The sequence below is a fragment of the Trichechus manatus genome, unplaced genomic scaffold (genome assembly GCF_000243295.1).
Source record: "Trichechus manatus latirostris isolate Lorelei unplaced genomic scaffold, TriManLat1.0 scaffold00093, whole genome shotgun sequence".
NCBI classification, from domain to species: Eukaryota; Metazoa; Chordata; class Mammalia; order Sirenia; family Trichechidae; genus Trichechus; species Trichechus manatus.
This window is the reverse complement of record NW_004444029.1, coordinates 6,722,839-6,750,606: the sequence shown is the minus strand read 5'-3', so window position 1 is coordinate 6,750,606 and position 27,768 is coordinate 6,722,839. Positions and strand designations below refer to the sequence as shown.

The 27,768-nt window shown below is 44.4% G+C and overlaps 3 protein-coding genes across 5 annotated transcripts in view; 2 read left to right on the top strand and 1 right to left on the bottom strand.

The window, feature by feature from the left end:
- LOC101350828 (maltase-glucoamylase, intestinal) overlaps positions 1 to 27,768 on the top strand; it is a 250,622-nt gene that overhangs the window by 83,557 nt on the left and 139,297 nt on the right. The gene's annotated exons all lie outside the window — the stretch shown is intronic.
- On the top strand, positions 3,125 to 4,559 carry LOC101351085 (olfactory receptor 9A4). Its single transcript, XM_012557319.2, has one exon. The coding sequence runs from the start codon at positions 3,466 to 3,468 to the stop codon at positions 4,294 to 4,296; it is 831 nt and encodes a 276-aa protein (XP_012412773.1). The 5' UTR covers positions 3,125 to 3,465; the 3' UTR covers positions 4,297 to 4,559.
- Positions 6,186 to 25,119, bottom strand: CLEC5A (C-type lectin domain containing 5A). 3 transcript variants are annotated; one of them, XM_023736867.1, is made up of 8 exons: positions 25,003 to 25,119; positions 24,144 to 24,241; positions 23,276 to 23,335; positions 18,517 to 18,567; positions 17,967 to 18,103; positions 14,545 to 14,651; positions 7,935 to 11,945; positions 6,186 to 7,733 (listed from the first exon to the last, which is right to left on the bottom strand). In XM_023736867.1, the coding sequence occupies exons 2-7, from the start codon at positions 24,220 to 24,222 to the stop codon at positions 11,831 to 11,833; spliced, it is 549 nt and encodes a 182-aa protein (XP_023592635.1). In that variant the 5' UTR covers positions 24,223 to 24,241; positions 25,003 to 25,119; the 3' UTR covers positions 6,186 to 7,733; positions 7,935 to 11,830. The 3 variants fall into 3 exon arrangements, with proteins under 3 accessions (XP_023592635.1, XP_023592636.1, XP_012412765.1); XM_023736868.1 differs by lacking the exons at positions 18,517 to 18,567; positions 23,276 to 23,335; XM_012557311.2 differs by lacking the exons at positions 18,517 to 18,567; positions 25,003 to 25,119 and having other exon boundaries at positions 24,144 to 24,258.

Below are 27,768 nucleotides of genomic sequence, written 5' to 3'. Positions count from 1 at the left end.
AAGAGCATAGTCAATGTCACTGAACTGTGCATGTAGAAATTTTTGAAATGGTGTATCTTTGGCTATGTGTATTTTCACCAAAAAAAAAAAAGAAGTTGAGAAGTTCGAGGGTTGATATGTTATGGGATTGTTAACCAATGTCATAAAACAACACGTGTACTTCTGTTTCAGGAGAAACTATAAGTTCTGTAAGCCTTCACCTGAAGTACAATTAAAAAAAAAAAAGACTTAAAAGTTTAAAAATGGATATTATGAACAACTTTATGCCAATAAATCTGACAATTTAAATGAATTAGGCAACTCACTTGAAAAACACAATTTATCAAAATGAACACAAACTGAAACAGACATTCTGAACAGTCCTATGTGATTAAAGACATTGAACGTGTAATTAAAAAGTTTCCCACAAAGAAAACACCTAGCCTACATGTTCTTACTGATGAATAATCCCAAAAAATTCAGAAGGAAATAATCTCATATTTTTTTCCATAAAAAAGAAAGACAGGGCACATTTTTCAATATATTTTATTATAGTCAAAATGACTTTGATACCAAAACCTGACGGGACCTTACAAGAAAGAAACACTATCGGCCAATATCTCTCATGAACATAGAGGCAACAACTCTAAAGAAAAAGTTCACAAATAGAATTTAGCAATTAGTAGAAGAGATAATATATCTCAGAATTTTCTCATAACCTCTCCCAGTCAGTCTCTCCCCATCATCAAGGCAATCAGGTTGACTGCAGGTTATTTTGCCTACACTAGAGCATTACATGAGTCAGAATCTACTCGACAGCAATGGGTTTATTTTGGTTTTGGTTTAGAACATTACATGGAGTCACGTACACATTCTTTGGTATCTGCCTTTTTTCATTCAGGGATCTGTATCTGAGATCCATCAGGTTGTATACAATAGTAGTTAGACCTCATAAGGACTGGGAGATAAAAAGAAACCTTTTCATGGAAGCCCATAAGGTGGTCTCTGGGTTACTGATGTGTGTCTTGGAGCTTGTGAGGGGTCTTCTGCTTAGGGGAAGCTTCAGCTCTGTAGGGCTGAGGGAATCACAGAGAGCCCAGAGGAACAGGGCCTGGCTTTTCACAGCTGGGACTGTTGGTGATGAGGAGGACTTGGGAGGAAGGCAGCCTGGTGCTGAGAGGCTCCTGACTGGGGAGATTTCCAATTTGCCCACTAGAACAAACTCCTCAGTGTCTAGAACTTGATTAGCCTCAGGAAGGTAGGGCAGAAAGTTTCTCTGGCTTTCCCTTGGCTGCATCCCTAGGGTTCCTCTGAACCAGGGAAAATTTACCTCCTCAGTGAGTAATGCTCCTTGGGGACAGGTAGGGAAAGAAAGGAGGGAGGAAGAGAGAGGCAACTGGACTCCCCTCAACACTCTGTTTGTGGACTTTCTCCTGAGCTCCTGTGTGAGGACAGTGCTCTTCTGCCCTGTGAGTGCAGACAGCACAGTCCCTGTCTCCCCAGCATGGCTCCATACAAATGAGGCAGGAGGTAGCCCAGGTTGACCTGGAGAGCCATAGGCTTTTCCATCCAGTCCTCTTCTCTGGACATGAGTGTCTTCTCAGAGGTTTAGAGAGAGGAGAGCATCAGCATGAAAGCGACTGGGCTTCGGTGCCTCTAGAAGAGGACAACGGGAGCCTGAGGAGAGGCTCAGGGAGCTGCAGAGAGGACAGCTGATCTCTGAGTACCTCCTGCTCAGCAGAAGGTAGACGAGCCCTTCTCTGCCCAACCCAGTGACAGGCCCAGCTCCTGCCATCACCTACGACACTACTTGCCCCTTTCTCTTCATCTCTTCCTTATATCTGCTTGCCTTTTTGTAGGGCATCTGCAGGGAGGGAGACTGCGTGTTGACTGGGCAATACCTTAGTGAAGAGTGGATGCAGGGAGAGCTGGTCAGGATGTTCATCTGTTCATTCATTGATCTGTTCTTTGATTCATTTATTGATTCATTCATTCAATCAATAGTAAAGAGCACATACTTACTGTGCTCGGACTCTGTTCTTGGCACTGGCGATTGGACAAGGGACAAGAAAGACAAAGTCCCTGCCCTCGAAGTACTTACCTCTAATGTGGGGTTCAGATTACAAGTGAATAAACAATATAATTTCAGGTATTGATGAGAGCCCATCAGAAAAAAAATGTAGCCTAGTGCGAGGTTGGAGTAAAGGTGCATGTGTTGTTTTAGGGAGGACAATTAGGGAGGACCTGTGAGGAGGAGACAGTTGAGCAAAGACATGAATGAGGTCCTCAGACATCCCACGGGGCTCAATGTGATCCGTTTTGGTGCCTGCTTACACTTTTCCTTACTGCCAGGGCTCTGGAGAAAATAGGAGGTCACAGACAAGCTGACTTGCTATGAGAACCTTTCCAAGCTTCTTTTTGGGACTGAAACCACAGCAAGTTGGATAAGTTAGCAGACTTTGAGACCTGGGAAGGCAGGGGATGTCGGCTATACCCCACAGCCTCCCATCTCCTGGCCCCAGGTGATCACTGTGCAGGACAGATGAGAGTGGGGATTAAAGCTCCAGCATCTTCATCCTTCTGGAATCCTCCTCTAGTGCCAGCTGGTGACAAGAGGAATCAGAATCTCAGAGTTCGTGGCTACCAGCTGGGAGCTGGCCAGGCTCTGCCCACTCGGAGGAGACACATCACTGAGGTTAGAGGTGGGCACAGCTTTCTGTCATAAGAACAGGTAGGAAGAAGTGGGTAATCCACCCTGGGAACCAGCTCCCTGAATCAGAGAAAGTCCCACTACTCTCAAAATAGCTCTTACCCTATGACAATGTCCTGGATAGTCCCCACTTCCCAGGTAAAGATACCTGATGTGAAACCTTTGACATAAATGGAATGCAAATGGAGCCTACGGTCAGAGGACACAAGGGAAAGAAGTAACCGGGTCTGGGTGAGGTTGGCGACGAGCACTTTCTTATAGCTGCTGAAATGCAGCAGGATTTTGTAGAACAGGGACTTCATAGGAAGGAGGAGCTTAGGGCATTCAAGGTGGAAGGGGTGGTGGTATAAATAAGCACCTGTGGTCAGGGGAGTAGACATGCAGGTGGAGGCAGGACGTCCAGGGAGGGGTGCATGCTGGGTGGGGGCTTTCATGCCTGTGGTTTAGGCTCATCTTCTTGGACTTTTATCTTCATGTATTATAGAGACTCCTCATAAAATATCTAGCACCAACCTTGTACAGAGAATGGTAGATTATGTTGTGGAGCCTGGAAGCAGGATGTGATATTTCCTCAACTTGGAGATACCTCTAGACCTTTGAGATCAGAAGCAGTGTTATCTCTCCTTTGCTTTCTAGATTTCACAAGGAGCAAGGGCAGACTCAATGTTGGAGAATACTGTAGTGCCACTGAATTTTATCTCCTTGTCTTTCCCAGCTCCCAAGAACTACGCCAGATCCTTTTTGCCACCTTCTTGTTCCTTTACTGAGTGGCATTAATGGGAAACTTGGTCATCATCGTGATTGTCTGTGTTGATAAGCGTCTGCAGTCCCCCATGTACTTCTTCTTCAGCCACCTCTCTGTCCTGGAGATCCTGACCACATCCATTGTTGTTCCTGTGATGCTGTGGGGGCTGCTGCTCCCTGGGATGCAGACAATATCACTGACTGCCTGTGTGGCTCAACTCTTCTTGTACCTCGCTTTGGGGATCACAGAGTTTGCATTATTAGGAGCCATGGCTGTGGACCGTTACGTGGCTGTCTGTAACCTTCTGAGGTACAACCTCATCATGAACAGCCACACTTGCACCTGGATGGTGACTGTGTTGTGGGTGATTGGGTTCCTTTTTCAGATCTGGCCTGTCTATGCCACATTTCAGTTTACCTTCTGCAAATCCAACGTGGTGAACAATTTTTTCTGTGACAGAGGGCAGTTGCTGAAACTATCCTGTGATGACACTCTGTTCACAGAGTTCCTCCTCTTCTTAATAGCTGTTTTCATTATGGTTGGCTCTTTGATCCCTACAATTGTCTCCTACACCTACATCATCTCCACCATCCTCAAGATCCCCTCACCCTGTGGCTGGAGGAAAGCCTTCTCCACCTGTGCTTCCCACTTCACCTTTGTCGTCATTGGCTATGGCACTTGCTTCTTCCTCTACATGAAACCCAAGCAAACGCAGGCAGCTCAGTCCAACAGGGTTGTTTCCCTGATGGTCGTGGTGGTGACTCCTTTCCTCAACCCTTTCATCTTCACCTTCCGGAATGACAAAGTCATAGAAGTCCTGCGGGATGGGGTGAAATGCTGCTGCCACCTATTCAGGAACTAGCCCTGCCCTAAGGCAGTTTTCTGAAGGAAAACAGTTGTTATGGATTCTGAAGTGATTTGGAAAGCACCTACTCATCTTTAAACTAATCATAATCAAGTTCTGTCTATATACATGTATGCGTATAATCTGTATGTGCGTGTATGTACATTTTATACTCTCTATAATCTTCTCTAGTCATAGTACATCTCACAATTGTTGTTGTTGGTTGCCATTGAGTCAACTCTGACTCATGGCAACCTTGTGTATAACAGAATGAAATGTTGCCTGGGCCTGCACCACCTTCATAATCACTGCTATATTTGAGTCCATTTTTTGTGGTTATTGTGTCAATCCATCTCATTGAAGGTTTCCTTCATTTTTGCTGACCCTCTACTTTACCAAACATGAAATAGACATCTCACAATAAAACTTTTAAATATCAAATATAAAAAAAAATGTGTGATATTTAGACTTTGGAAGAAGAGAAGCAAAACATTCTCTGACTGCAAGGTGACTACTGGATTCTAGGTCCCTGGATCATCTTCCCATAAATTGTCCTGGGCTTTATGAGTTCTGGCTGTGTGCATCTGCTATGCCTTCCCTGGCCTAGACCTCAAGCTTGAAAATATTTCTTGATTTCCTGTCCCCAAATCCTGTTGCCTCAGTACCTTCAGGGTGTGGGAGGAAGGTCTCAGAGAGGAGGCTCTTCTCCAACGTCCCTCATATCACCATCCCAGTCCCAGTGCGTGCAGGCTGTGGAGCTGCTGTGCTGGGAGCTGAATGGACAGGAGAGAGCTGCCCTTGCTGTGGCCTGGGCTGAGAGGGGTGCAGAGAGGTAGAGGAAGGGGCAGCCTCAGCCCCTCTCCTGCATGTCCTACAGTCTCCCACTCTGACATGGCCCAGGCCACCTCCCTGCTGCCTCCTCTACCACCTCTCCTGCTCACTTTGGTTCTTGATTCTTTTCATGTCGCTCTTTCTGTGGTTCTACTTCCCAACTTCATTCTGGGTTTCCCTTTGCCTCTCTTCCCTTACAAACCCCAAGTTTACCACACTATTATCCAGCTCTTCAAGCACTGCCCTAACACTTCATCGCCCCTCCCCCTGCTCAGCCCCATTTTGTCCCCAATCAAAGTGTCCATTTCTTATCTCACAAGCAGCATTTTTTTGTAGTAACAAAATATTGATATTCCAACAGAATATCCATCAGTGCCTTGTTAAAAAAATTATGTTTCATCCCTACAACAAGATAGTATGCAGCTGTAAAAAAATAAAAATAAAAATAAAAAATGAGAAAACTCTACAACCATTAGAAAAGATCTCCAAGCTGTAGTGTTAAGTGAGAAAAGCAAAGTGCAAAACACTGAATTTAGTATGTCACCTTTTGTGTAAGAAAAAGATAAAAATGAGTACATATGCATACTTGCTTGTATTTGCTTGTGGAAGGGAGCAAGACTTTTCACTGCAGCCCTTCTAATATTATTTTTATTTTTGCAACCATGTGTATGTATTGTCTACACAAAAATAAAAATAATTCCATTTATTGTATGTGTCTTAAGGGGTGTATTAATTCAGCCTCACGCCCCTTTTAATGATCCAGGAATATCTGCTTATTTACAGAGATATATCTCTCCCCTCCCTGTTCCTAAGAATTTTCTTGGCTATAATTAAATATTGACTCTTTCATATAATTTTTAGAACCAAATTTTCAAGTTCTGAACAAATGCTGTTGGGATCTTAATTGGAATTTCATTGAGTTCACTGATAAATTTGGCAAGAAAACACAGTTTTATGATATGGAGGTTTTATTTCCTTGAAATAGTATCTCTTTTTTTATTCAGACCATTTAAAATGTCCTTTTTATAATGTTCTTCCCAAATGTTGTGGACATCTTTTGTTATATTTATGCCTGGTTATCTTATAGTTTTCATTGCTATTATGAATGGTAATTTTTCTATTCTATTTTATAGTTGGTGATTGTTATTTATTTGAACATTGTTTATTTTTAAATGTTGATCTGTATCTTGCAACATTGCCAAGCTTTTATGGATTGTGATAATTTGTCATTTATCTTGGATTTTCAATGTAGATAATCATATTATCTGGGAAAAATAAGAAATTTGTAACTTCTATTTTTTATTTTTATAGTTTCTTTTCCTTGTCATATTGCAGTGGCTGGGGCCTCTAGCCCAGTAGTAAGTAATGGTGATAGTAGATATTTCTTGCCTTGCCTTTCTACTGCTTTATGCTTCTACACTTTCACATGATTTCTGTAGGTTTTTGATAGGTACTTTTTATCAGATTGAGAAAGATTATTTTGAATAGCATGAGTGGGAATTAAATTTTCTAAATGCTCTTTCTGCGTCTGTTGAGATAACCATATAGTTTTTGTCATTTAATTTGATGTTACTGACCTTTACTTTGATTGTGGTGTTTCTAATGTTAATCTCTCCTTGAAGCCCTGGTGGCACAGTTAAGAGTTTGTCTTCTAACCAAAAGTTCAGCAGTTCAAATCCACGAGCTGCTTCTTGGAAACCCTATGGGGTGGTTCCGCTCTGCCCTATAGGGTCACTATGAGTCAGAACTCCATGTCACCTAACAACAACAACAAACTTCCCTTGCATTTTTTGAGTAAAAGCCCTAAGATACATAATGCATTATTTAAATCCATGTTTGTATAGTGTTGGGTTGCATTGGCTAATATTATATTTTTTAGCTAAATAAGTATATTCTTTTTTTTTTCTTTGCTATACTATCATTGTCCAATTTTGTCATCAGTGTAATGCTGGCTTTAGAAAATGAGTTGTGTAACTTTCTCTGTGTATTGGACACCCCTTTGGCCCGCCTCACATCACTCTGATCTGCCTGTTACCCCAACTATTGCTGCAGCAACAAGATTCTCATAAATATAACCTGAGCACATCATGCCCCAGCTGTATCTCTCTCTTTCTGCTTCATGGCTTCTTTTATGTTGCTGTGGGGGTGCCTGCAGGAACATGCTTAACACTTGCACATGTGCAAGCCTAGTAGGTACAACAGGATGAGTGTCCTTGCTTCTATCCTTGGTCAGTGGGGAATGGAAGCTGGTGGGTCAATATTTCCTTCTCTCATTCCTTAGGTGGACAGTTCTGAGACACTTTCTATACAAGTCCTCCAGGGAGGATTGGATCTCAATTTTCCACTACAGTGGCCAGGTTAATAATTTACCCTTTACGACTTCCCCTGTTTTACTCTTTCCAGTCACCAGTCTGATTGTTTAGGATCATTTCCTCAAACTGCCTGCATGTAAGCCCCTATTTCAGACTCTGTTCTGGTGCAGACCTAGAAAGCAGTTTCTCAGGATGGGATTCTGGACCTGGCTGCTTCACTGGTCAGGTGGCAGTAAGGATCTTGGGTGGTACATGGGGTGGTGATGACCTTTGCCATACTGTAGCATCAAGATTGCTGTGATTTCCAAGGTGCTGGAAAGAAATGAGGTTCAGATCAAAGGTGAAGCATTGATGTCATAGGCTGGATTCTCTGGAAGCAGATGCTGAGACAGAGTTTGGGGTGCCAGATGTGTATCAGGAATCAATACTTGTGAAAGGAATGAGGGGAGACAGGATTGGCAGGATTGACAGAGCTCCAACCAACCCACCCAGGAGTCCTGGAGCAAAAATTACCTGTTTGAGTTGTTCCCTGTCAAGAACTCCTGCACAGGAACTCCTGAAGAATGCTCATGATAGCACTCTTCACAGTAGCAAAGACCTGTCAGCAATCCAATTGCGCATCAACAGGAATAGTGATGGTATAATGGAATATTATGCAGTAGTCAAAATGAATGAACCTCCACAATATGGATGCATCTTACAATATTAAGTGAAAAAGAGGAGGTTCCAAAAGATTCCTTATAGCAAAATACCTTTTTATAAAGATAAAAATAATATGTACACAACAATGAGATGAAACTAAATAAGAAGGAAAGCAATTGAATGATGAACACAGGATTCAGGATGGTGGTTACCTGAGCTGGGTATAGGAGACCACACAGGTAGATGTGCTATTATAAAAGTTCTTGTTTCCATGTTGGGTGGTTTCATGGTACTCATGATATTTTTATAGTTAAATAAACAACAAAACAAATACATAAAAGAGGACCATGAACGTACCAATTATGGGAGTGTTTCATGAATGAAGGATTATGATTAATTCAATTCTTTGTACCAGAAATTGAGAGAGAGACCATGGGCTGTGGCTTGAGAGATAATTAGACACCTCTGCTGCCCCAGACCCACTGGCTAGCAGTGAAGACGGTCTGAGGGATCATGAGGCCCATCGCAGGGACTTGGGCTGCTGAATACTTAATTCCAGTCTATCAGAGGTGAAGGCAGAATGGAGGGGAGCTAAGACTATTACTGCACTATTATTCAGTCTGTGCTGAGGGAGACTCAAGAAGTGAAGCAGGGCTAACCCAAAAGGCAAAGATCCCCAAAGGACAGGGCTTCAGCAGGCAAAATAAGCAAAGGCAACCTGTAGCTAAGGAGTCCCTGGATGGTGCAACGCTTAACATGAAAGGTTGGAGATTCATGTCTACCCAGAGGTGCCTCAGAAATAAGGCCTGGTGATCTACTTCTGAAAAACCAGCCATTGAAAACCCTATAGAGCACAGTTCTACTCTGACCCACATGGGTTCACCATGAGTCAGAGTCGACTTGCCCTGTAGCAAATGTTTTCAGTCATGAATCCAGGGTTGATCTGTGAACTTATAACAGTGGTCAGTGACTTTGGTCATGAGACCAGTTACTCACACAGAGAGGAAGGGTAATTTGTACGTAAGCCAGAGCTGTGGAAAGTAGAATATTTTAGACACCCTCCCTTGACTTGGACTTATTTTTATTCCCATGTTATAAATGAGTAAACAGCTTCTGAGAAGTCATATGGCTTGTCTAAATTTAGCTTTCAACAAAATGCAGAGCCACATGTTGGACGAAGATCTCAACTTCAGATCTTCCACAGAGTGCTTCCTCTATTGTTTATTGCCACTGAGGTACAGAGAGATGGTCTTCTCTAAATTTACATACAACATCTTCTCTACAATGCATACAACATTTTTTGTGAGATGTGTATTACTTCCCCATTTTATAGGAAAGAAACGAAGGCACAGAAGGGGTAAAGAATCTGTATAGACTCACAAAGTATATTAGTAGTGTTAGAACTCAAACCCAATGGTTTACTAACATTCCATTGCTTTTTTTTTTTTAAACCATACCACTGCTGCCTAACAAAGGCCACACTGATCTGCTCTTTTAAGGATCCCACAACTCCTCCAGTAATGGACTTAGATCTTGTGTAGAAGCACCTCCTCATCTTAGGGGAGTTTCAGGCTGTTGACTTGGGAAATCACTGATGGTGCCTATGACATTTTTATAGTTAAATAGACAACAAAACAAATACATACATAAAAGAGAACCATGCACGTACCAATTATGGGAGTGTTTCATTAATAAAGGTTTATGATTAACTCAATTCTTTGTACCAGAAATTGAGAGAGAGACCATGGGCTGTGGCCCATTTCCTGACTGTAAAAATGTGCAATTCTTCTGTCATAAAACAGGAAGTGTGACAACTATAGTTCTCCCTTCACGAAGCAGAAGGATTGCAGTTCCCTCTCTATTGTCTGAATTCTGGGGCTTGCTGTTGGTTGGAATTCTGTTTATTATTTGCTCTACCACGGACTCAGCCTCTCTCTCCTCAGCTGTGGTCTTTACTCTTTACTGACCCAATAGAGAAGGCGCATCTCCACAGGGCACTAATATTCTAATTGCAATATCCACCCCTACAACATATATTATTTCTAGTAACTTCCTTCAAGCAAGTTCTACACCTGATGTATTATCTCATTTTTTAAAATTGTGAATGCGTATGCTAAGGAACCCAAAACTGTGAAACTTAGAAGTTTAGGAACAGAGCTTTGTGTTGCAATAAAAATGAAACAACAGCAATTTAGTGTGATATACATGTAATGATGTGCACAGTTGTTACTGGGGTACGTTGTTATTAGACACAAATGGCAAGCAGCTTATGTAGATGACTATGATTCCCATTGGTTTTATACAGCCTTCCATGGTGGTTTAGTTCTCACTACTCTGAAGCACAAGGCCACCCATGTCTCCTTTCTCTGCACAGAGGAGGGAGTGGCTGAGGTCGTGTTGTGAGTATGGAGAAGAGTCAGGGCCCCAAGACTTTCTCCCTCTCTTCTGCCTTGCTTGGAGGATGGCCAATGAACTCCCTGTTCCCTCCCTCACATGGCTTCCATTTGTCCCCCATGTTCCCCTTCCACTGTCTGCCTCTCCTTGCCCCACCCAATGCTTCCTACTGGGCCAGCTGGACCAGTCTGGGTCAGTGGGACCAATGCTTCCTACTGGGCCAGCTGGACCAGTCTGGGTCAGTGGGATGCCGACCAGTGCAAGGCTGGAGGCCTTCAGGTGAGTAGGCTGTCCCGGGCAGCAGGAGCTCTTTAGAACTGAAGGGAGGACGGTGTTGTGATCTGTGGGGCCCAAGAGTCTCTCCCAAATTCTTAAAATGTACTCAACACAACATGGTCAGGTCGTCAAACCTGCAGAGCGAAAGGAATCTGCTTATTCAAATTCTGGTTGCAAAGGAGCTATATATGCTATAGTGGAGGCTCAGGCCAGCCAAGAAAATATTTCAGCTCAAGTGTCTCTTCAGTGCTTTGCTGAAGAGCAGAGAGCCAGTTCGCCTGGGCACTTGGCTGCTTGGTTGTCTTCCGAGGGACCTCTGAGCAGAGTCCTGTCCTGAGCTGACCCTTCCTCATCCCCATGAGCAATGCTTTCCCTGCTCCATGCTCTGCTCCAGGTGCCCTTCTCCAGGCCTGGCCTCACTTCAGACTGAGAAGGCCTCTGCTGTCCCAGGGATACATGTGGATAGGGGTCTCTTGGGAACAGGGGTGGGGTCACAGAAGCTGAATTTATCCTCTTCTACCCACGGGGCTCTCTAAATAACCTTCACACCTGAGCTGTCTGCAGTTTCTCCCTGCTAGTGTGGTCATGTGCGCTGGGGATAAACCAAACCCTGACCACAGGCTAAGCCCTGCTGGTCAGTCAGAAATGCCCAGTTCTGTAGAAATAGATTAGCCTCCACACCAGGTAAGTTATATCTGTAAAACTGACCCTTTTCCTGAGATGGCTATCACCCAGGCCCCAAAGCAGAGCCCAGAAGCTCATCTCCCCAAACAGACAAGGTCCTCTACCATTGACAGATGGACAAATGGGTCATTGACCAGACGACCTGTGTGGATCCAGTGGACCACAGGTGAGACTCTTACAGGAAGGGATCTTGGGGACTGCTGGTCAGAATGGGGAGTTAGCCCAGGTGTGTCACGTTAGTGCATTTGTGGAGGGGTGCCTGAGCCCTGGGGGCCACTGGAGCTGGGCAGTAGCCTGTGGCTGACTAGCGCAGTGGTTTCATGCTCTGCATTTCCTGGTCCAGTTGTAAATGCTCTTTCTGCTGCCTCCCTGAGCATTTTTGGTGATCTCGGCAGAGACCATGGGGACGGTGGTCATTTGGCGTTCTTCTCGCAGATCCAGCGGTGGTTGATGTCACACAATGCAGCATCGAATGTGTTTGTTAGGCCTATGGTCACACAGTTGAAATTCTGACGGTGGTTGGTGACACTAGTGAGAAAGAAGGTGTGGTTAAGGCCCCACCGGTTCCAGAGTGAGGGTCTCAGAGGGGTGTGAGGGAGAAGTGGGCGGCTGACGAGGTCCACGCACTCATCCTCAGAACCAGCCTTCCTCACTTCCCACTCAGGCCCCTCTGCAGCCCTCGGCCTCCCCTGTGAGCTTCTGTGGATTCAGAGTCTTGGATTAACTCACTCTTGTGTTTGTCCAGGAACATCTCATGAGCATCCCTTTTTCTCCAGAAACAGTGTTCTAGACACTAGATTATGTACTGAGTTTACAGCAGGAGGACAGAAAGGAGAAGGAAGAGATTCCTCCTCTTCTCGTAGGTACCAGCTGTCTTTAGACGTGACCTGGTGATGGTGGTGGCCCTCTCCTTCCTCTTATCTGTCATTCGGTCTCTCACAGTCTGATGGGAAAGGGTGAGGTTTCATGGAAAGGCCATGAGCTTTGGAGTCACGTGGATGCCGTATCAAATTGTGGCTCTGCCACCTCGCAGTCTGGGGATGTTCAGCACATTCTAAACCTCTCCGATCCTCATTTCCATCATCTGTTAAATGGAGGCCAATGGGAGCTCTTTTTTTTTTTTTTTGGTGATCTGACAAGATCACCCTTATGAATACTGCAGGAAATATAACATGTGTCTGAGGAACTTTTAAATTTTGAGGTGCCATAGGTCTAATTGGGAAGATTTTAGAACTAAAATTAAGCACTCCACTTAGGAATTAAACTGAGAGCTTTACTTCTACATTCCTCATAACCATTGTTGTTGTTGTATGCTATTGAGTGGATTCCAACTCATAGCGACCCTATAGGACAGAGCAGAACTGCCCCATAGGGTTTCCAAGGAGCATCTGGTGGATTTGAACTGCTGACCTTTTGGTTGGCAGCCTGAGCTCTTAGCCACTTCACCACCAGAGCTCCGCATAACCATTAGGCTTCTGTTAAAATTTACTGTTTTAAAAACAAAGCTCAGTCATGCTTGTTAAGAGTGTTCCTACAGCTGGCCTTAGAAAAAGCTTCAGTGAGTTGTTAAAATAAATTAGAGCCTACAAATAAACATATTGTTTTAAGTACCTTAAGAAGTTCCCCCAGCAAGCACCTAGGCATTATCTCTTTTCTTTCAGCTAAATAAGCAGAGTTTATTTACAGTTTCCTAACTAGCAGAAAGTTCAAGGATTCAAATTATGTTGGCCCAGCTACAATTATATCACTAACTTCTATATCACTAAACTTTCATGTCGAAATTATTTATACTTTTCATTTAAGAAACTTTGCCTTAGTTAAAATGTATCAAGTATGGGAGATTTAGGCTAGACTAGAAACTGATGTAAAGAATGTTGCACAGTTAATTGTCACCCTTGTAAATCTCAGTGCCTTTCCCACCATTGCTTTGGATGTGACGTTGTTATCTGTGCTCACGCTAGTTGTTAAATATCTCTTTATTTTGCCTGTAAGGGAGAGCATACCGTTACAGCCTAACTGAACGGGTGCTCTCTGGAGGTTCATTCTTTCAGTTAATTTTATTGGTTTGAATATCAAATTGAAGTGTTGGTCCATTGACTTTACATTGTGTGAAGTGTTCACCATGGTACTTAGTCTTTACCAGACATGAAGGAATGCTAATTTCCTACCCTCTTTGAGGAAGCCCAATTACAGGCTGCAGAACTGACTTGCGCTCTGTCAAACTCGACATTCCCATACGTGCCCTGGAATGTTACAGTCTCCACCAACTATGGACTGATTCATAAGGGATAGCATTTGGGTGTTGGAAGTTCATAGCTTTAAGGCATAGACAAGTTTGCTATAACTTTCCTTAGATAAAGAAGCCACATCTGAGGAAATCTGTAGGAACGTAGTAATCAAATGTGATCTATGGGTTAAAAGAGATTTATGAAATATATCAACCAAATGCTATGTGGGTAGATGTGTTTGGATCCTGATCTGGACAAAATATTCCATTATATGAATACTCTTCTCTCTACTTATGAATGTTTGATATTTTCCATAATAAAAGGTTTACAAAAATTGTGTCTCTGGAAATAGATGGTGTTATGGATTGAATTGTGTCCCCCTAAAAGTTATTTTGAAGTCCTAACCCCTGTACCTGTGGATGTGATCCTGTTTGGAAATGGGATTTTCCTTTTGTTATGTTATGTCATACTAAAGTAGGGTGGGTTCTAAACCTAATCCCTTCTGAGTAGTCTTAGAAAAAGGGAAGACAGACATAGGTAAGGAGAGACACCATGTGAAGATGGAGGCAGATGAATCTAGAAACCCAGTAGTGCTAAGGATTGCCTGTAACCACTAGGGCTGAGAGAAATAAAGGAGGACCTTCCCCTAGAACCAGTGTCCTGAATTGGGACTTCTAACCTTCTGAACTGTGAGAAAATACATTTCTGTTCTTTTTCTGTCTTTTTCATTTTTTTTTCTTTTTGTTATAGCAGCACTAGCAAACAAAGACATAGTTTGGAAGAAAAGAGAGGCGTAGAACAAAGAGCCATATCCCAGCTTTGTGCTGTCCGGGTCTGACCTCAGGTCTGGTTTGTTGGGGCCAACTAAGGTCCCCAGGGAATGTGGGGTGTTCACATACTTGCCGTTGAACACAGAGTTGTTGATCCATCGCCACCTTTTCTCTGCAGGCTGGTATATTAAGCCAATGAAGTACATCTCGGCACCAGCTATGTCCTGGAGAAACTTCTAGATATTAAAAACAAAAGGCGGTTACACAGCAAATCCTTTACAGCTGCCTCCCTCGTGCCAACACTGCCGTGACTGCGTCTGATTCTGGGAATCACGAAGGCCGGTCGGGCTGTGGGGCTGGCTGGCCCTGGCACTCACCATCAGCCCCAGAGAAGTGGTCCTCAAACTCCAGAGAGCATCAGGACCACCTGGAGGGCTTGCTAAAACACAGACTTCCGGGGTTCTGGTTCAGTATGTCTGGTGTAGGGACCAAGAACTAATACATCTAACAAATTCCAGGTGCTGCTGCCACCCTCAAGGACCACACTTTGAGACGAAGGGGAAGGGGCACTGTGCCGTCTAAACCAGTTTTTCAAATACATCCTTGTAATTTTGCATGCCTGTCTGCATAGGATTGTTTTTGTTGCCAGAAATTCTACCTTCCAAACGAGGGTGGATCAGGCAATAGCAAAATGTGCTCATGTTGTCAGAGTACTTAGCAAGGGAACACAGCTGGTCTTCTACTGTAGGACATTTTTCCTATCCACCTGGATTCTTAAAGGTGTGGTGGCAATGCAGACAATCCAAGGAGAAATTACCAAGTGTTGGGTTTTCCTAAACTGACACTAGCCCAGGGCATCTTCGTTTGTGTATTAAATGAATGAATCAAAGATCACCAAGCCAGAAATCTGGGAGTTCCCTGGACTCCTTCCTGTCCTCTTCACATACCTCCCGCGATCAGTGAGCATCCAAGACTTATTCTCTTCATCCTCGCCACTCCTGCCTTAGTTCCTTCTTTCCCAAAACTCTCCTTCCCCGAAATAGCTCATTTTGTTAGTTTCTAAAATTAATGACTGAATTTACTCACTTAAACTTTTCTTGAGTGTTTCTCATGTGTCAGGCTTGGTGCTAGGCTGGGGACATGGAAACAGGCCTGTTTCTCCTCAAAGAAATTAGGGTCTAACAGGGCTTGGCAAACTATAGCCATGGGGCCAAATCCAGACTGCAGCCTGTTTTTGTAAATAAAGTTTTATTGGAACACAGCCACACTCATTTGTTTACATATTGTCTACGGCTGCTTTCAAGCTAAAATGACAGAGTCGAGTAGTTATGATAGAGACTGTATGGATAGAGGCAACGCCTACAATATTTACTCTCTGGTCCTGTAAGAAAAAGTTTGCTAGCTCATTGTCTAACATAAGGGTTCTTAACTGTTAGCTGTCTACTGGAAGCCATGGATGGTTTCCAAGGGAATCCATGAAGCCCCTGAAATTTGACTCAAAATATTGTGCTTATGTAATGTTTCTGGGAAGAGGTGCACAGCTTTCATCACCGTTTTTTAAAAAGTCAGTGATGCCAGCGTGTTGAAGAACCGCGAGTCTAAGAGGAGAAGACAGATGGTTAACCCGCATGGCGAGATGTCACAGGCATGGCGGTAAGACACGTCTGGAACACGCACAAAGAGGGCGTGATCGATTCTGTGTGGATTTGGGGTTTTCTGGAAAGGTCATAGATGAGGTGGTACTGGAGCTGAATTTTGGGAGCTAGCTAACTCTTTATCAGGTGAATGGTAGGGAGGATGTGGGTTAGGATTTAACTTCCTAGAAGAGGGGGCTTTGGAAGCCACCTGTGGAGCAGCCTGGAGTGTTTGGGGAACTACAAGATGTTCAGTCTGGTAGGTGCAGAGGTAGACCAGAGGTGTGTTGAGAGATGAGACTGGAGAGAAGTCAGAGGCTGGACTGTGCAAAGTCTGTATGCCATGCTAGGAAAACTGGACATTAACCCACTTTAATTTGGAAAATAACTGAGCCTCAGAGATGCTATTATGTTAGTTCTGTGGAAGGCAGGTGAGAAGGCAGCAAGACTGGGGGTGAGGACATTAGCTAGAGGAATTCTAAAACCATCCAATTGCAAGCTGAACTAATGGCTGCGGGGACAGAGAGGACTGGACTTGGTTAGTAGCTGATTTAGGAAGTCAAGGAGAAGGTGAAGTCCTAGGAAACTCCGAGCTTCTATCTTGAGAGACATGACTACCCACCAAGATTGAAACTACAAGAGGAAGGGTAGTTGGGGTAAGGCACAGTTGACTCAGTTTGAACATGTTGAGTTAGTGGTGCTTTTGAAACATCAAGATGGAAATTGATGTACTGTATGGTCTAGAGAAGAAGTCTGATCTGGGGACTTGAACGTCATCAGCAAACCGACAATGTGATGAGCTTTTCCTGGGGCAAGCAAGGAGTATATGAGAGGGAGAAGGCCAAGGATAGGACTGGGATGCACCAAAATTTAAGGGTGACATTCTCTTCCTGTCCGGTTCCCCACTCCCCCTCTTTTCCCCTCCCTTTCCCTTTTCTCCTCCCATCTGGGTCCTGGTCTTCTACTGTAGGACATTTTTCCTACCCACCTGGCTTCTTAGCCCTAGAGCATCTGTAGCATCTATCGGGATCCTTGTCCTTGCTGGACAGCTAGTGCCAAGATTTAGTGAAGAAGACCCTCTTCCAAGTTCTTCTAGATCAGAAGACTTTTAGAGGAGGGGCCAGGGGATGGAGGGAGAGAAGTGAGTAATAGTGTATATAGCACAGTGCCTGGCATGTTTAGGATTTGGAGGAGAGATGGCCGTAAGTAAGCTTGGTTAAGACTATGCATTTTGGAGTCAGATTTGAATACAATTCCACTTTCTGTCACTTAATAGTTGTATGACCTTGGTCAAACTATTGTCTGTGCCCTGGTTTCCTCATCTATAAAATGTGGCTAATAATACTTCCTTCTCAGAGTTGTTCTGAGGAAAAAAGAAGATAATGAGTATAAGCTCTGTGTGGAGTATTAGGTATTTTTATTATCATTATCATAAACTGCAATCCCAGTTCTCTGGCCTCTCTGTTTTTCATATTACTGATTTTCGTTCTGTTGTACATAGGCTTGCTAAGGAGTCAGAATTGACTCGACCGCACCTAACAACAACAATAGTTTTGTTAATTCACATCTTCCTTCGTTTACTCGGCAGACTGGGCACTGACATTTCACAGCTATGGAGTGTTCTGTAGTTTGTGAACAGCTGTTACACACATCAGCTCACTGGGTCATCCCTGCATGTCTTGGACCATCCCTAGGACACCAGCCCATGCCATGCCTAATGGGCAAGGCCACCAAGAGCAGATTTCTGTAGCTCAGCTGGACCTGAGAAACACACCCCACTCTACTGAGGAGAGTCTGCACCCCAGGCCCAGAACGAGGCACTTCAGCTGTCCTTCTCCACGCCCCATCACCCCACTGCCTCCCCGCATGACAGCTGGTGCAGGCTAGGCTGTGCTCCTGACACCCGCATGCTCTCACCAGCTTCTCTGGGGTGTTGACTATTGCCAGGGTGGATCCTTCCCCTTCACAGTAGCTCCTGCTTTTGTTCCAAGACGACTCAGAGGTGGTCAAGAGGAAGCATTTCCCCTGATGGAGAGCCCACCCAGTGGGGCAGACTGGAGACACCCAAGAAGAGAGAGCATAAGTTAGTGGCTAGGATGGGACCACTGCCCTATAGGGTTTTCTAGGCTGTAATCTTTATGGGAGCAGATCGTCAGGTCTTTCTCCCTCAGAGCCACTGTGTGGGTTTGAACTGCCAACCTTTCAGTTAGCAGCCGAGTGCTTAATTGTTGAGCCACCAGGGCTCCTATACATCTATAAAAATCATCCTCAACCCAGGAGGAACTCTAAGGCTCAGAAATTTTGCCCCATCTGATCTCAATTTCCTTGTCTGTAACACAAAGGAAATGAATTTGAAGTTTGAGGCCCCTTGAAGAAAAACAGTTCTGTGGGAAAGGCCGCAGTGGGAGCCTGTGAGGATTCGGCACGTAAGGACGGGCGGTGCGGAGGTTGGAACCCTGCACTTTACCTGTTCGGGAGCTCCCTGTGGGGGTGAAGCCGACAGTGACCATCTGTGGGACTGAGAAGAAAGGCGAAGCTGGAGGTGGCTGTGCGGTGAAGGCAGCGCTCCAACCTCCTAGCACCGGAGACTAGCTGTGGCAGCAGTGAGCCTTGCCCCTCTGTGCTAGAACCTTCAGATCCTTCCTTCTCTGACTCTCCTGTCTACCCATTACCGTTAGTGCCTCACCATACCTGGAGCCTCTTTCTCATCTTTTTTGAATGTGTTAAAAAAAAACAAAAAACGGTTGCCATTGAGTCGATTCTGACTCATAGCGACCCTATATCACAGAGTAGAACTGCCCCATAGGATTTCTGAGGAGCAGCTGGTGGATTTGAACTGCTGACCTTTTGGTTAGCTGCTGAGCTCTTAACTACTGTGCCACCAGGGCTCCTTGGATGTGGTAATAGGTGTGAAATGCTGAGAAAAAGAAACCCAAAACAAAACAGGAGAAAGGAAGAGTAATGGCAAAATTCAGCGTCAGAGGGAAACCCCCTTCTTGCCTAAATACACAGCATTTGACACTGTTTTCCCAAGGAACTGTTTGGAGAACTTCCGCCCTGATGCCCACACAGCATCCTATTTCTGGGGTCCCAATCCCTATGGGAGCACTCCTATTCCTGGCAGGCCAATCTTGGGCTCTTGTCTTATCTTTACACATCAGCTCTAAGCAGTGTGGTTAACGGGACAGTTTTCGGGGCCAGAGGGTATAGGCAGATGAGGGAGAAGGTGAACGTTCCAGAGATTTCCTATGGCGAGAGAACCAGTTTCACTGAGTCGACTCCACTCTGACTCACGACGACCCTATGTGTGTCAGAATGGAACTGTTCTCCACCAGGTTTTTAGTGGCTGATTTTTTGGAAGTAGATTGCCAAGCCTTTCTTCCAAGGCACCCTCTGAATGGACTCGAACCTCCAACTTTTTGGTTAGCAGCTGAGTGCATTAACCGTTTGCACCACCCAGGGACTCCCTGGGCAGAGAAGGGTCCATCTATCTATTTAAATACAAATAAGGGTGGCCTCCTTATTCCTGGGAATGCTGGCTCTCTGCCCATGCAGCTGCAGTGGCGTCCAATGCTAGTCAAGCCCCTCTTCAGTGGCCCCGTTATCTATGGGGCAGTTCTGCTCCATCCTATAGGGTCGCTATGAGTCGGAATTGACTCGATGGCGACAGGGTTCAACGGGGTGGTCAAAGACAACTTTAGTTTACACAGACGTCAAATGGTTACTTAAAATTATATTAATAAAACCTACAAATTAGCATTCGTTTTGCATTTCAGAGACCCTTTGCAATGTGTCTGTAACCTGGTTTTCCTAATCAATTTCCTGGGATTGTAACGCCTCAGAACCCAACAAATGTTTCATGAGCATTTCCTCAATATGACTCACTCCACTTGGTGCCTCAGGTGATACAGAGATAAATAAGAAACGAGCCTTCTTCTAAAAGATCCATAGCAATCTGTCTTCAGAGGAAGCCAGAGGGAGGTCACCGAGGGAAAGATTTCCAGAAGGGGGCGGGGGGTGCATTTAGTAGGAAGAGCAGTGCTCACTCATCTCCTTATACCATCGCTTCTGGCATTGTGTCTTGGACTTTTGAGATGATGGTTGGCATCATCTTGTTCCTGTTTTTATTCTTGTTCCATGACTGGTCTGGAAGCCCTGGTGACATAACGGTTAAGCGCTCTGCTGTTAACCAAAGGGTTGGTGGTTTGAACCCACCCAGTGGCACGTCGGGAGAAAGACCTGGCGATCTTCTTCCATAAAGGTTGTTGTTGTTGTGTGCCATCAAGTTGGTTCCAAGACACAGTGACCCCATGTGACAGTAGAACTGCCCCAGAATGTTTCCTAGGCTGTAATCTTTATGGAAGGAGCCTTGGTGGCACAGTAGTTAAGCACTTGACTTCTAACTGAAAGGTCTGCAGTTCCAGCCCTCCAGCTGCTCCGCAGGAGAAAGATGTGGCCATCTGCTTTTGTAAAAATTTCAACCTCGGAAACCCTATGAGGCAGTTCTGTCCTGTCCTATGGGGTCACTATGACTCAGAATTGACTTGAGAGCAACAGGGTAATCTTTATGGGAGCAGATCAGCAGGTCTTTTCTCCTGTGGAGTGGCTGGTGGTTCAAACCACTGACTTCATTTAGCAGCTGGGCGCTTAGCCATTTCACCACCAGAGCTCCTTTCTGTAAAGGTGGCAGCCTAAAAACCCGATGGAGCAGTTCTACTTTGTCATACGGGGTCGCTATGAGTCGGAATCTGCTTGATGGCACCCAACAACAACATGGCTGGTCTAGCACAGTGCTTGGTACAAAAATAGGTGCTTAATATACTTTGTTTTTTTGTGGGACTCGGGTTTCTTTATAACAATTCCTTACACGTGTACAACACCTTAGGGTATATAAGTCCTTTCACATGCAGACTGGGAAAAAATTTTTGGCTATGATATATCCGACAAAGGTCTAATCTCTAAAATCTATAGGAAAATCCAACGCTTCTACAACAAAAAGACAAATAAATACAATTAAAAAATGGGGAAAGGATATGAACAGACACTTTAACCGAAGAAGACATTCAGGCGGCTAACAAACAAACGAGGAAATGCTCACAATCATTAGCTGTTAAAAACACCAAACCCATTGCCTTTGAGTCAATTCTGACTCATGCAGCCCTATAGGATAGAGGAGAACTGCCCAGTAGGGTTTCCAAGGAGCGACTGGTAGATTCTAACTGCCAACCTTCTGGTTAGTAGCCAAGCTCTTAACCACTGCACCACCAGGGTTCCATAAGAGAGACGCAAATCAAAACTACAATGAGATACCATCTCACCCTGGCATTATTGACACTAATAAAAAAAAACAGAAAATAAAAAATGTTGGAGAGGTTGTGGGGAGACTGGAACTCTTATGCACTGCTAGTGGGAATGCAAAATGTCACAGCCATTTTGGAAAACAATATGGCACTTCCTTAAAAAGCTAGAAATAAAAATATCATACAATCCAGCAATCCCACTCCTAGGAATATATCCTAGACAAATAAGAGCTGTCACACGAATAGACATATGCACACCCATGTTCACTGTAGCATTATTCACAATTGCAAAAAGATGGAAACACATCAGTGCCCATCAACAGATGAATGGATAAACAAACTATAGTACATACACACAATGGAATACTATGCAGTGATAAGGAACAATGATGAATCTGCGAAACATCTCACCATATATGAATCTGGAGGGCATTATGCTGACTGAAATAAGTCAGTCACAAAAGGACAAGTACTGTATGAGACCACTATTTATAAAAACTCATGAGAAGGTTTACATACAGAAAGGAACAATCTTTGATGGTTATGACAGAGGCTGGGGGAGGGAAAAACACTAACTAGATAGTAGATAAGTGGTAACTTTGGTGAAGGGTAAGACAGTACACAATACTGGGGAAGTCAGAACAACTTGACCAAGGCAAAGTCATAGAAACTTCACAGCCACAGTGAAACTCCCTGAGGGACCAAGTTACTGGGCTGAGGGCTGGAGACCGTAGTTTCAGGGGACATGTAGCTCCTTTGGCATAACATTTTACAAAGAAAATGTTCTACATCTGACTGTGGTGAGTATTATCTGGGGTCTTAAAAGCCTTTGAGCAGCCATCTAAGATACATCTACTGGTTCTATCCCAGCTGGAGCAAATGAGAATGAAGAAAACCAAAGACACAAGGGAAAGATTAGTCCAAAGGACTAATGGACCACAACTACCTCAACATCTGCCAGACTGAGCCCAGAACAGCTAGATGGTGCCCAGTTACCACCACCAACTACTCTGACAGGGATCACAAGGGAGGGTCCAGGACAGAGTGGGAGAAAAATGTAGAACAAAATTCAAATTCACAAACACAACAACAACAACAAGAGACTTGCTGGTCTGACAGAGACTGGAACAACCTGAGTGTGGCCCCTGGACACACTTTTAACTCAGTACTGAAGTCGCTCCTGAGCTTTACCCTTCAGCCAGAGATTAGACAGGTCTACACCAGCCGCTCCTTGGAAAGCCTATGGGGACAGTTCTACTCTGTCCTATAGGGTCGCTATGATTGGAATTGACTCTATGGCAATTTTTTTTTTCTTTTATAGAGTTGCTATGAGTTGGAATCGACTTGATGGCAATGCGTATAGGGCCAACAATAACACATGTGAGGAATGTGCTTCATAGTTCAATTATGTATACAAGAGTAAATGGGCACACCAGCCCAAAACCAAAGATGGGAAGGCAGGAAGGGACAGGAAAACTGGATGAATAGCAACAGGAAACCTGGGGTGGAGAAGAGAAGAGTGTTGACATATCGCAGGGTTGGCAACCAGTGTCACTAAACAAATTGTTAATTGTTTAATGAGAAACTAATTTGCTCTGTAAACCTTTCCTAAAGCACACACACACAAAGCCCTTTCACATTATGTAACAATGGTTACACACAAATCATCCCCATGCCCAGGAGGGAAACTGAGGCTTAGAAAGTTCACACAGTCTGGCCTTGGTTTCCACATATATAAAAGGAAGGGGATTAATTAGAAGAACTTTATGGACTCTGAGCAAAAAAAAAAAAAAGAAAAAAAAAAAAGAAAACCACTCTTGGGAAAGAAGGCCTTGAGACGGTTTCTAAGAATGGAGCAGAAATACTGAGTTTTTCAGGTGTTTAAGAAGCGGGGAGTGGAGAGGAGGTCAAAATCATGCACTGTACCTGTTGCGTAGCCCTTTGTGGGGACAAAGTTGAAATCATTTTTGCCAAAAATCTGCGGGACTGCAAGAAAATGAGTAGCTGGTTAGGCCAGAAGGCGGCTGCATGATGAACATGAGAACAAACGTCACTGCAGGAGCTGCTGGCTCCCGTGACTGTTACTGTGAAATATCGAACTTTCGGCCAGGTCAGTGGGGGTGTGCTGTGTTTGTGGTGCAGATGTTCACTGATTTATAGTTCGTTCCTGCTCTTTGCAGTGGCAGGAATTGCACCTTCAGATTGGGCAATGAGAACGGTATCCCTTACCCAACTGCTGTTTCCTAATCACACTTCCTTCCTCGTTTATTTTTTTTCCACCAAGCCTGGGCTGCAGAAGAGTCGGCTTGCTGCGATTCCAGTACAATCCTGTGGTATGAGGCCTCTTTTTCCAAGTATTTGGATGAATTAAGTTTTAGGTACAGAGAGAAAAATTTCTCTCTTGGTAAAATACCTTTACTGTATAATGCAGCTGTGAACACAGCCTTATCACTGGTCCCTCTTGAACTCTATTTTCAAAATTTATCAACAATAACCACTACTGCTTAGTAATCTGGCTCAGATTACCCAACTGATTCTCTCCTAGCAAAAGCTTTGTGTAGGCTTTTAAGCATCAGACACTGGTCAGTTCTTTATCTCCAAGGCAGAGCAAGGAACCTGGCCCATTGTGTGTGCTAGGGAGTGAGAAGGGCATTGTCAACTAACCTCAGGGTGTTAGAGACCCTCAAGTGGAAAGACTTGAGCAATTAACCTTTACCCTCGACCCTGCCTTCTGAGAGGAGTCAAAGAACAAGAGTATATGAGGGTTGGGGTAGGAGGTTGCTCGTATACTCACAGTACATCAGGAATAAGGTCATTCCGACGACTTTTAGGACCACCACCATCAACACTGAGATGATCGTATGCCAGTTCATGATGGAGAAGAGGAAGGGGCTGCAAGGACCAGAGCACAGCACTGTCAGAATCTGGGCACATGGCTTCTTGTCACCAGGGCACATCTTAGCCCATTTCTTAGAGCACTCTTAGGGGCTTAGAAGACAGGGACGCTATGGACAGGTACCAGGAGGGGACCTAACATCTGCCCAGGGCGGTGGGGGGCCTTTATATCTGGCATGCTGCCTCTCTCCACCCATCCCCCAGCTCTGGGCCTCAGCCTTGTCCTCATCTGTGGGCCCTGAACTCTTCTTGAGTATACTCTGAACTGCCAGAAGAACAAAAAAATCATTCTTAGGGAAATACAACCATAATGCTCCTTGGAAGCAAGGATGGCAAGACTTTGGTTTGCTTACTTTGGACACATTATCAGGAAAGACTAATTGCTAGAAAAGGACATCATGGTTGGTAAAGTAGAAGGTCACTGAAAATAAGGGAAAACCCCAGTGAGATGGACTGACATAGTAACCTGAACAATCAGGGATCATGAAGATGGTGCAGAACTGGGCAGCGTTTCCTTCTGTTGTACATGGGGTCGCCATGAGTTGGAGCTGGCATTGAGAATCCTCGGCCTTGAAGTTGGCCTTGCTCCACAGGACCCTGATCTGTACTCCTGGCCATACTGCCTTCAGCTGGTGGAAGCCCCAGTCTTGAAAAGACTGTGCCAGGGATCTCTGACAGCCAGGACAAGTGTCCCTGAGAGTCTTGGCATTGGGAACGAGCCCACTATCTGTGCAGATAAGACAGACAGACAGACTCACCTGCTTTCCCCCTGGCTGGATGGCAGACGCTGTGGTGGGCAGAGGCTCCTTCTCCCAGGAAGATGCCCCTTCTGCTGAGGTGGCGTCCTTCCTCCTTCACAGTCACTCTGCCTGGGCAGCATTCCCAGTCAAGCACTGCTTATGGTCTTGGCAAAGGAAGTGGGCGGGGTAAGGAGAGGAAGGAGCTTGTAGCCTCAGCAAGAGGCAGGTCACCGCTTGGGGGTCCGGGGGCTATCATCCAGGGGACCATCTTCAGGAGAATTTGGAAAATAAAACACCTCAACCCTGACTTGCCCTGTCTCTGATTCCCCTTGAAATACAGTGGGAAGAACATTGAAAATGGTAATCAACAGGGAGTCCGAATGAAGGATGTCTGGAAATTCTTTGTACTGCTCTGAACCTTTCTGTAAGTCTGAAATGATGTCAAAATAAAATTTCTTGTAAAAGAGACACAGTTGAAGTCATTGATATTAGAGGGCAGGTCCTCGTGTATCCCTCTGCTCCATGCCTTGCCCCACAGCTCTGCTCTGTACCCTTTGTCACGGACCCCTCCTCTCTGGCCCCACTGCTCACCTTCCGGAGCATGTGCTGTTGTGTGAGGATCGTGCCCACCTCGGGCCATTGAGATGATGCCTCCTTCAGTATGTTCTGAGCATGGTGCTGTGCTCGATGTGAGGTGGACGGGGTGGAGGGTGGGGAACACCATGGCGAACAAGACTTCAGTCTTATCACCCAGGAGTTTTTCTTGCATTTAAATTCAAAGTTTTCTTTTTATTATATTTTCCCTGCTATAAAAGCTACACATGGTCATTAAAAAAAAAAATGATTAGAAAACCTTGACAGGGAAAAATAAGAAAATGAAACCATCCATGCTGCTATTGTTAGTTGCCATCAAGTTGATTCCAACTCATGGCGACCCCGCAGGTGCAGAGTAGAACTGCTCCACAGAGTTTGCAAGGTTGTGACCTTTCGGAAGCAGATGACCAGGCCTATCTTCTGAGGCGCCTCTGGATGGGTTTGAACAAACAACTTTTCAGTTAGTAGTTGAGTGCTTAACCGTTTGTGCCATTTAGCTGTAGGCATGTTACCACCTGTAGGTGTATTCTTTTTTGGAGAAGTGGGGAGGTAAAGGGAGAGAGAGATCAGAGGCAGAGGTTCCTCTGAAACTTGTACGCTGGCTCCGGCTTTGGGCAGGGGCTCAGTGAGTAAGCTGGAAGTCCTACTGCAGGGGTGGGGGCAGTCATTTTAGTTCGGTGACATGAACATCTGTCGATTGCTAACTAGGTGCTACAGCACGTCGCAAGGGAATATGTATGCTCAGCAGTAAGGCTTCCTGCTCAGGTTGCCGCTAGCCTGGGAAAACAGAACCAGAGCAAATAACTCCCTTTATCTTCCTTCATCAAATCCTAGAAGATTTGCCCCTTCCAACATCTATCAGAACCCACCACAATTTTGAATATGAGGCAAACTCTCTCGTCTCTCCTGCAAAGATTACAAACAGGAAAATAATCACCAGATATGTGGAAATACGTAGTAGCTCAAGATAAGGTGACCCGTATGAAGAAAGATCCAATGTCTGCCTGTGAGATGAAGTCATTACAAAGGCATAGAGGATGGTAGAAAACATCCCACTCATGTTTTCATTAAGATTTTACAGACACTGATTCTGTCAAAGGAATATGACTTAATATCATGAAACGGACAAGCAAATGCTTTGAGAATAAAAATGTAATTGCTGATTTTTCAAATCATTGGAGCGAAGGGCATTAAATAACAGGTTAGATACTGCAGAAGATGTCCTGAAATTCTAATTCAGAACTCCTAAGAAAAAGAAAAAAAGAAAGAAACATGATTAGAGCAGAAAGATAGCAAGGCATTGCTATGACATCCCAGAGATCCTTTATGCTATAGCTTTGGAAAGGAGACAACATAAAACAGTAGATACAAAAGAGCAATAATCAAAGACATCGTAGAAGAAAATGTAAGAGGTGAGGATTCAGCAAAGTTAATGAAAAGAGATCCTCTAGATAAATTCTGGTGATTTTTTTTTTAATTAAAAAAGAAAAGAAGAAAGAAATATTATTCAGAACTTTGGGTATAAAAACCTATGAAGAAAATAAAATGCTAGCTTTGTTTCAGGTTTTAATTTAAAAACTCTAAATCCAGAAGATCACAGATCATCAACAGAGCATTGGTGGAGGAGCATTGTGACTCACGTGCTAATAGTTTCAGTCAAGTGCAATCCAGAGTTTAACCCTGAGTTGCTCATGGGATGACCCAAGCTCGTGCCCATCCTCCCATCCCCCATATCAGGGGCGCTCAGAGCACGCCCATGATTTCTGGACTCCAGGGCTCACTGGCAGAACCTAGGAAGAGGAAGGAGCTTGTCTTTCTCTCTGGTCTGGAAACTCAGAAAAATGTCACCAGAATATCACAGGCCAGCATTGTGTTCTGGATGTTGTTGTTAGCTGATGTTGAGTAGATTCCAACTCATGGTGACCTCATGTGTTACACAGTAGAACTGCCCCATAGGGTTTTCTAGGCTGTAATCTTCACAGAAGCAGATTGCCAGGTCTTTCTCTTGAGGAGCCACTGGGTGGGTTCAAACTGCCAACCTCTCAGCTAGAAGCTAAGCTCAACCTAAATAGCACCATCTTTTTTTTTTTTTTTTATTCTACTTCAGGTGAAGGCTTACAGAACAAATAGTTTCTCATGAAACAGTAGTACACATGTTGTTTTATGACATTGGTTAACAACCCCACAACA

Excerpts from the sequence above, each read along its gene's own strand:
- CLEC5A (XM_023736867.1), bottom strand. The coding sequence starts at position 24,222 with ATGAACTGGCATACGATCATCTCAGTGTTGATGGTGGTGGTCCTAAAA. Across the intron at positions 18,104-18,516 it reads CACAGGGAGCTCCCGAACAG|TCTGCCCCACTGGGTGGGCT; the intron begins GTAAAGTGCAGG and ends GGGTGTCTCCAG. Across the intron at positions 11,946-14,544 it reads AACTCTGTGTTCAACGGCAA|TGTCACCAACCACCGTCAGA; the intron begins GTATGTGAACAC and ends CTTTCTCACTAG.
- LOC101351085 (XM_012557319.2), top strand. The coding sequence starts at position 3,466 with ATGGGAAACTTGGTCATCATCGTGATTGTCTGTGTTGATAAGCGTCTG.